Source organism: Euphorbia lathyris, chromosome 8, assembly GCF_963576675.1.
Source record: "Euphorbia lathyris chromosome 8, ddEupLath1.1, whole genome shotgun sequence".
NCBI classification, from domain to species: domain Eukaryota; kingdom Viridiplantae; phylum Streptophyta; class Magnoliopsida; order Malpighiales; family Euphorbiaceae; genus Euphorbia; species Euphorbia lathyris.
Window position 1 is genome coordinate 75,196,801 of NC_088917.1, and position 8,741 is coordinate 75,205,541.

The 8,741-nt window shown below is 38.1% G+C and overlaps 1 protein-coding gene and 1 long non-coding RNA gene across 3 annotated transcripts; one reads left to right on the forward strand and one right to left on the reverse strand.

The window, feature by feature from the left end:
- The first annotated feature begins 1,646 nt into the window (after positions 1–1,646).
- LOC136202510 (uncharacterized) lies at positions 1,647–3,726 on the forward strand. The gene is made up of 2 exons (XR_010674464.1): positions 1,647–1,963; positions 2,197–3,726. It is a non-coding gene; the product is annotated as an uncharacterized lncRNA (long non-coding RNA).
- On the reverse strand, positions 1,661–3,630 carry LOC136202509 (uncharacterized). Of its 2 annotated transcripts, XR_010674463.1 has the most exons (4): positions 3,181–3,630; positions 2,903–3,035; positions 2,716–2,799; positions 1,661–2,501 (listed from the first exon to the last, which is right to left on the reverse strand). XR_010674463.1 is itself a non-coding variant. In XM_065993173.1 (3 exons), the coding sequence occupies exons 1-3, from the start codon at positions 2,942–2,944 to the stop codon at positions 2,336–2,338; spliced, it is 318 nt and encodes a 105-aa protein (XP_065849245.1). In that variant the 5' UTR covers positions 2,945–3,033; the 3' UTR covers positions 1,661–2,335. The 2 variants fall into 2 exon arrangements, 1 of the variants encoding a protein (XP_065849245.1); XM_065993173.1 differs by lacking the exon at positions 3,181–3,630 and having other exon boundaries at positions 2,716–2,825; positions 2,903–3,033.
- Positions 3,727–8,741: the final 5,015 nt, after the last annotated feature.

The window sequence follows — 8,741 nt, forward strand, 5'->3', positions numbered from 1 at the left end:
GAGGATGAAAGAGACCGAGGCCATTAGTGATTACTCATCCCGAATAAAATCTGTCGTAAATTAGATGCGACAGTATGGAGAAAAAATTGAAGAGTCCAGAATTGTTGAAAAAATTATGCGATCACTACTACCAAAAATTGATTACGTAGTGGTGGCTATGGAGGAGTCCAGAGACATTAGCGAAATATCCGTTGATGAAGTTGTAGGGTCACTACAAGCACGAGAGGAGCGGTTTGAGAAACGAAGAGAAGATTCCGCAGAACAAGTCTTAGCAACGAAGGCTGTGTTTAAAAATGGCGAAAATAGTCAGTCCGGCAGAGGACGCGGAAGAGGTCGAGGAGGAAATGGTAGAGGACGAGGACGTGGCAGAAGTCAAGGCAGAAATGAAAACGGCAACAACAACAATGACAGAAGCACTCAATTCACCAGAGGGAGAGGAAGAGGCCGAGGACGCGGTCAAGGAAGAGGAAACTGGAGGCCGAATGAAGGACGCGACAAGTCCAATATTCAGTGTTATAATTGCTCCAAGTATGGTCACTATACGGTAGAATGTTGGAGTCCGCCTAAGGAGGTAGAGGAGATTGCCAATAATATTCAAGATGAGGAAGTAACTGGCACTGTGTTACTTACCTACGAAGATGAAGAAAATCGCGAAAATAATATATGGTATCTTGACAATGCGACAAGTAACCATATGTGTGGTGACAAGAAGATGTTCGTGGAGCTCTATGAATCCGTTCGCGGTAATGTTGTATTTGGAGATTCCTCCAAGGTTCCTATTACATGCAAAGGAACAATTCTTATTTGGCTAAAAAATGGCGCTCACCAGTTTATTGATAATGTTTATTATGTTCCTAGCATGAAAAGTAATATTTTGAGCTTGGGACAGTTACTGGAGAAAAATTATGAAGTTTGATGACTTGTGGAGAATTTCCGATTAACTTCCGTCTCTGTGGGGGCGTCGTTGGGTTCGACGGGGGGAAGCTCCGATGCCAAAGTCAGTAAGGAAGAACAAGAGAACAAACTGAATTGACAAAGGGTAAGTGAATGTCTACCTTGATAGCCTAAGACATAGGCTATATATAGTCATGAAGTTGTAACTTTCAGTAACTAGAAAGTCTCCATTAATGTTCCATTAATGGCGGTTACGGGTTACCTTTAAGTTGGCGGTTAGCTAATTGATAGCTCATTAATGGTCTTTATTACCGGATCGGCCCAGCCGTTCTAATGGCGGATTAAGTGTTTATGGAGATTCGCCTCACAGGTTCGCCCGCGGGTCTCTTTTGGTGAGTCCTTGGTGATCCGCCCGCCGGATCTCTTTGTTCAATACGCTGTGATATTCCCGTATCAGGTGACCAACACGTGGCGTTCTTAGGTGAATTTCTCTTTTGATCCTTGGGATAATATCACAATGTTATCAGAAGCCCCCCTAATTGATTAAATGTTTATGTAATAAAGGTTTAATCAATTAATTTATAGTGTTCATTATTAATTAAAGGAATGTTATTTCTTTAGTTAAATATGGATTTTATTTTATTTGACTACATTGTTTAGTTATAATATACTAACGATTGTTAGGTCGTAAATCCTTAGTTAAGTGATTAATTTAATGATAATAAAACCAACGTACTAATTACTATTTAGCATTCTAAACATTGAATAAGATAAAAGTAGAGGTTCATTAGCAATTCCATAATTACAATTAATGGCCCAAAAGTACAAGGCCCAGTCTACAAAATCCATTCCAACAAGCCCATGAAATCAAAATACAACAAATTCAAATACATGATACAGAAATACAACAAGCTACTAAAAATGTAGTAATACAAATACAATATACTACTTAGCCAACAAGTTCTGTTGTTTTTGTCTATAAATAGAGAGGCAAAACAGACAATAGGAAAAAAGCAGGGCTTCTCCATCCTCAACCACGTCCTTCCTTCGTGTCCTTCAGCTTCATAAGGTTTGAGCTTCTCCATTTTTGTTCTTTATAATCTTTGTTTTCTTTTTCTTCTTCACATTTTCTTGTTCTTAACCTGTCTTATCTCCTCCATCTTCATCCTTTTCTTCTTCTTAATATTTTCTTCAAGATCTGATTTTTAGTTTGAGTTCTGTTTTTGTTTTCTTCCTGCGCAATCTTTTGTTCTTCTTCATCTTTAATTCTTATTCTTCTTTTATTCCTCTTTTTCAATCCAGGTTCTGGTTTGGAGTTCTATCTTCCTCTCAAGGCCAGGTTCTGGTTTTTTTAGAAGAAGGCAGTGCGGTCCTGTTTCTCTATTCCTAAATATCCATCTTTCACCATTTCCTTCTTCTTAATCTGTTTTGAGTAGAATTTCTATTTCTCATACTTAAATTTTCCTCCTTTCTTTCTTCTTAAGCCGTCTTCAAACCAAGATCTAGTTTTCAAGAAGAGTTCCCTCAAAAACAGAGGGAAATCTTTCTTTTCTCTGTTCTTAAAATTCCCTCTTGCACCCATTTTGACCTTATCAAACTCCACTCTCCTGTCAAAATAAACCAATACCAGCAAATACAATCAAACAAAAAAGTAGCTTCTATTATTTCTGCAAATACAAAGGAAAAAAGAAGCTTGGCCATGCCAATGGCTACCTTTCACACAACAAAAACACAAGATCTGAGTTTTTAGTGAGATTAAGAAATCTCATTTTTCTCTTGAATAAACTGTAATAACTGTACCAACAATCAATGCAATCTTACCCATGAGGGAGTTTTCGCCGGAATAGACAGGCATTCCGCCGCCTCTGGTCTGCCACCGCCATTGTCTCACCGATCTTCTTAGATCTAAAAAAGGAAGAGAAAATTTGCAACTGTCAAGATCTGAAGTTAGATCGACGGATCTGAACAACAATGGAGCAGATCAAAGAAGGTAGAGAGATGGACTTACCCCAGATTCTTCCGGCGTTCGAAGAGAGGTCACCACCTCCATAAGAACCGCCGTGATTTCTGCAAAACAGAGATCGCTCCGGTCACTGTTGCTTCTCTGTCCGTCTTCCGCTCACGAAGGGATGAACTAAGATCTGAAAAAGAACCGAAGCAATCAATTAACGAATCCAAAAAATAAGACACTAAGCAAATGAAACACAAAAACAAGGAAAACGAGAAGAAGAAAGGAAGGAAAAGAAGAACATAGAAAAAGAAAGGAGAGACGGGGAAATCTACTACCTAGAGGTCGCTATCGGCCATTGACATCCTCGGGGAGAAGAGATCCGCCATGGTTGAGGTTTTGATTCTGAGATGTTCGAGAAAGGTAAGAAGAACATGGAGAAAACGAAGAGGCGATCGCAGTTAAGAGTCGCCGTCGTCGGCCATCGATGAGGAGCTTCTAGGTTTTCAGTAGAGAGAGATGAGGAAAATGGAGGCTGTAAATGATTTAGGGTTGAGACTCAAATCCTAAAAGGTAAAGTTTTATACCCTATTTAAATCCAATTTTTAATCTGGCCCCTTTGATCAAAAGGATCAGCGGCTGACCTTAAGCCCATTTCGCCTATTGTCGTAGATGGACCAGGTTACCAGGTAAGTTATCTAACCTATCTATTTCATTTTTTATTCTATTTTTACACTTTATTAAACTTAGTATTAGCTTTATGTTTTAATAGGTTAGTTTTAAAACTATGAATTGATTACTTAAATTTCTAATGTGTCGCTTTTGCTGTTTTGTATATGTATATATATATTTAATAATTAGTTATTGCATATTTTTTTTGTTAATTTTTATGTGAGCTAATTAAATAAGTGTAATTTTATATTTGAATATTAACTAATAAATTATGTTTGTTGTCAAATTTCATGTCTTAAGATTAGATTTTTAGTGTTAAAATTTCCCCGTTTGATTATCGGGACCAATTTGAATATCACATTTGTTGATAAATCGAGAATATAGATTCAATTGTCCAATTCGATTATACGTGGTTAAATTCATTTTGATGTATATTTAATATGCATTAATTAAAAAATTAAATTTCAATTTGCCACGTATCGTAAATATATGTGTGGTTTATTATTACTATGAGAAAATTAACATGTTAACATTATTATAATATTTATAATGTACTTCAATTAAAGTTCATTTTTTTAGAGTGTATGTGATATATGCAAATCAAGTTCAACTTTAATGATGTTATCATATATATAAAATTTAAACCGAATTTAATTCAAAGCGTTCTCCCGGATCTTTCGAAAGATCAGAATTAAACTAAATCAATTCGAGATGTTATCTCGAATCAATAAGAATAATCAAATTAATTCGAATCGATGTGAAAACGTCATTCGAATCCATAACCGAGTTAATTCTAATCGATGTGAAAACGTCGTTGGAATTCAAAATACCCCTTATTAAGATATTTTATTCTATTTGTCGTATATGTGATATACGTAAAATAAAAATTGAATTTTAATTCAATAAAATACAATTACGTGTATGCTATATGCGTAATTTAAAACAAAAATAAATCAATTCGAAATGTTATTTCGAATCAATAAAAGGCAACCAAGTTAATTCGGATTGATGTGAAAACGTCATTCGAATTCGTAACCCAATTAATTCTAATCGATGTGAAAACGTTGTTAGAATTCAATGCTAAAATAACCCCAAACCACGCGTGGATACCCGGTTTATATCGACAATTCAAAATAAATCAAACAAATTTAACACAAAAACCACATCTTAGTACCAATATTTGGACGGGGTAGGGTGATTAATCAAGTTTTTCTTCCCTACACGTAACCGACAAACGAACCTAAAATCTCTATTTCGCAGACCTCCTTATCCGTTAAAATTCAACCATTTCTGGTGTCCAATCACGCCTTAATTCTGATTGGTGGCGACTCTAAAAAATAGTTTTAATTAGGAACAACTATTAACCGATTTAGCTTCCGGCGTTCGTGTTTGAAAAATCCGGTAGCGACAAGTAGAATGAAAGTCTTGAAGTAGAGACTGAGCTGAATCAATGACCCTACGGCCAGACTCAGTTGCATTCAAGTATGCAAACTTTGCAGCATGGGACTCAGAGGCTGGTGTAGGATTTTCTGATGGTGGAGGTGTTGGTTCCTTGCCAGACTGAGTACCTGGACTTTTATGAAGTTGTTGAGCTGAGTTATCAACATTTTGTGATGGAGGTGGAGTTGAGGTATGAGTTGGCTCAATTGGTGCAGCTTGACTTGGATTTGTAGGGTTCTTGGCATGTTCCTCATGTTGAGTAACAGTGGCTTGCTTTTCCGCTAGATCTTCTAGTGGAGATTCAGTGGCAGTTGAGAAATACTTGAACTGAATTTTAGACAGGTCAGTTTCTGGCTCGTCAAAGGGAAAGTCGTTCATGAGATCAAGGTGTTTTTGCGCTTTCTTCTTTAATCTCCGCCGAGTCTCAGTTTTTGGCGGAGAATGGTCAATTTGAAGACCTTCAATTGACTCAGCAGCAACAGTTCCTTCCCCTACTGGTTGCTCAATATTACCTTCTTCCCTTGTTTGCTCAGCATCATCACGGGGGCATGCTTCCTCCTCAGAATTACCTTTTTGTTGCTCAACTTGTTCCACATCTTCCTTTTCTAGGTCAATCCCATGACCTTCAGGTTGAGGAGAGGTTAGTGGTACGGCTTCCACTATCTTCAAAGAGTGACTTCTTTTCTTTTTCTTTAACGGTGTTTCAGGAGTTTCTTCATTCTCATCCTCAGGCACTTCTGGCCTCTTTCTTTTCCCAACGTGCTCATCAACCTTGTCAGTTTTGGCTTTCTGTCTTGATGAACTCCTTATTTTCTTTGGAACAGAGTGGATATCCTTGGAGCTAACTTCTATAGCCTTCCTCTTCTTCCCTTTTTCAGGCTGAACTGTCTTAGGTGACTCATTATGAGCCTCAACTTCTTGAGCAGGCTCAGCTTCAGGTTCCATTTCTGCTTGCTCTTCTTCCTCATCCTCCTCAGCATCTCTAGTTCCTTCATACCCCTTTAAGGGTTGATTATACAACAGTCCATTTAGTAGGACAGCAGTGATTTCATCTCCCAACGAACTTACCTCACCCACAGTTTCTATTTGCTTGTCCTGTATAATCTTTGTAATGAGTGAACCCAAACGTAGTTTCCTACCACCTCGTTGAAGGGCTCCAACTAGAAACACAGGGAGATTGAATGGAGTGGAAGTCAACATGTGCCATATAAAGCACTGTTCGAAGTTAGACGCGGAGGAGGCCGAGCTGAGTTTAGGAAAGATAAAGTTAGTCAGCATGAAATGAACCATCTTTTGATCCTTACCCATACAAGTACTGGGTATTTCCCCTTTGTGATCTTTGGGTTTATAGAACCCTTTTAACTTTTCAGACGTGGCTTTAGGTATCTTCTCCTTTGTTGTTCGAAATTGGATTCCTTCGTTCGGTATCTCTAATAGTGTGGCTAGATAGGCAGGGGTAATAACGATTTTCTGACCTTTCACATTTGTCTCCAAGTAATCTGAGTCGTCTGCATCAACTTGTAAATTTGAGTAGAACTCTCGAACTAACCTTGGGTAGGCTGTTCCTGGAAGGGAAAAGAGACCTGTCCAGTTGTTTTTCGCAATCCATTCACATAATGGTGTTTCAGTCGACACGAAGCTCGGAGAGAACCACCGGTATTTTAACACCTCCATATTGTTAACCTTCGAGTGTACCTTGATCATTATCCTCTCTTTTTCTGTTGAAGGACCAGCGTGGTCAGTAGGTGTGCTTTGCGCTTCTGCGGTTTTCTTTTTGCTTGGAGACATTTTTGACGATTTTGAGATTTTTTGAAAGGAAGAAGTTCGAGTTTTAGGGATTGCAAGAATGAGGAGGGACGAGTGGGGGTTCAACTATTTTATATAAATCAATGAGGATCCTAAATCATTACCTTGTCGTTTTTCTCCTAGGGATGTTCAATCGTCAGATACTCTGTTAATTATGACATCTTCAGCTCATGAGCTTTTTCCATTAATGTGCGTCTTCCCAATGTGTCAGAATTTACACGTGTAGGTTTACTTTATACGAATGGGTTATTGCCGAAATTCGAAGCGTCAAAGATATTGAGTGCCTATCGTTTGTTAAGACGATCTTTCTATCTCCTATTGACTCAGCATTGGTTACGTACTCAGCGTGTGTCTTTATTCAGCATGAAGTGATTTGTTTATCTACTCAGCATGGGATGTTTACTTAACCTTTATGCCTGACTTAGTATTGTTGCTTACTATGTGTACGCAGGGTGGCTATTTCAACCTAAGCTTAGTAAGGAATAAATATTTCACTCAACATGGCATTCGTACAATCATTCAAAGTTCCACTCATAATTATTCAATGCAAAATTTAGTTACAGTGGATTTGACATACCAATTGTTTCCCTTAGTGTGTTGAATTGCTCTCGTGCCAAGGGTTTTGTGAAGATATCTGCAAGCTGATCATTTGTTGGCACGTAGGTCAGCTTGATCTCATCTTTTAGTACGTGATCTTTGATGAAGTGATGCCTTATGCTAACATGCTTCATCCTGCTGTGTTGGAGTGGATTTTTAGATAGATCAATGACACTTTTGTTGTCGCATTTGATCTCTATTGTCTTTGTTTTGACTCCGTAATCCTCAAGCTGTTGCTTTATCCATAGGACTTGTGCAACACAGCTTCCTGCAGCCACATACTCAGCTTCAGTTGTAGACAGAGCTACGGATGATTGCTTCTTGCTAAACCAAGATACTAGACAGCTTCCAAGGAAGTGACATCCCCCTGAAGTACTTTTCCGTTCTAGCTTATCTCGTCCGTAGTCAGCATCAGTATATCCAATGAGTGTGAAGTCATTTGAGGTTGGATACCATAGACCTGCATCAACTGAGCTTTGCAAGTATCTAAAAATTCTTTTTACAGCAGTTAGATGAGATTCCCTGGGGTCAGCTTGATATCTAGCACAATAGCATACTGAGTATTGAATATCTGGTCTACTAGCAGTGAGATAGAGTAATGAACCTATCATACCTCGATAGAGTTTACTATCAACTGACTTACTCTTTTCATCCTTGCATAGGACAGTATCAGTACCTATGGGGGTTGATATTGGTTTGCACTCTTCCATGCTGAATTTCTTTAACATTTCCTTGGTGTACTTAGACTGACTTATAAATATGCCATTCTTACCTTGCTTGATTTGGAGTCCAAGAAAGAAGTTGAGTTCACCCATCATGGACATTTCGAACTCAGTTTGCATCTGTTGGCTAAATTCTTTGCACAATGATTCATCAGTAGCACCAAAAATTATATCATCAACATATATCTGTGCAAGTAGGGTATGTTTACCCTTTTTCTTAATGAACAAGGTTGTGTCAGCTTTTCCCCTGACATAGTTCCTGGTCAGTAGGAAGTTGGTCAACCTCTCATACCAAGCTCTTGGAGCTTGCTTCAGGCCGTACAGAGCCTTTTTGAGTTTATAAACGTGATTTGGAAATTTTGAGTCTTCAAATCCAGGAGGTTGATTAACATATACCTCTTTGTTTATAAGGCCATTAAGAAATGCACTTTTTACATCCATTTGGTATAATTTAAAATTCATGTAACTGGCATAGGCACACAATATACGTATAGCTTCTAATCTAGCAACAGGTGCAAATGTTTCTCCATAGTCTATACCCTCTTGCTGACTATAGCCTTGGGCTACAAGTCGGGCTTTGTTTCTAATCACATTTCCATGTTCATCTAGCTTATTTCTAAAGACCCACTTAGTTCCTATGGGCTTTTGATTCCTAGGTTTAG

Excerpts from the sequence above, each read along its gene's own strand:
- LOC136202509 (XM_065993173.1), bottom strand. The coding sequence starts at position 2,944 with ATGGAGGTGGTGACCTCTCTTCGAACGCCGGAAGAATCTGGG. Across the intron at positions 2,826-2,902 it reads GAACGCCGGAAGAATCTGGG|TTGCAAATTTTCTCTTCCTT; the intron begins GTAAGTCCATCT and ends AGATCTTGACAG. Across the intron at positions 2,502-2,715 it reads CGGCGAAAACTCCCTCATGG|GAGAGTGGAGTTTGATAAGG; the intron begins GTAAGATTGCAT and ends TTATTTTGACAG.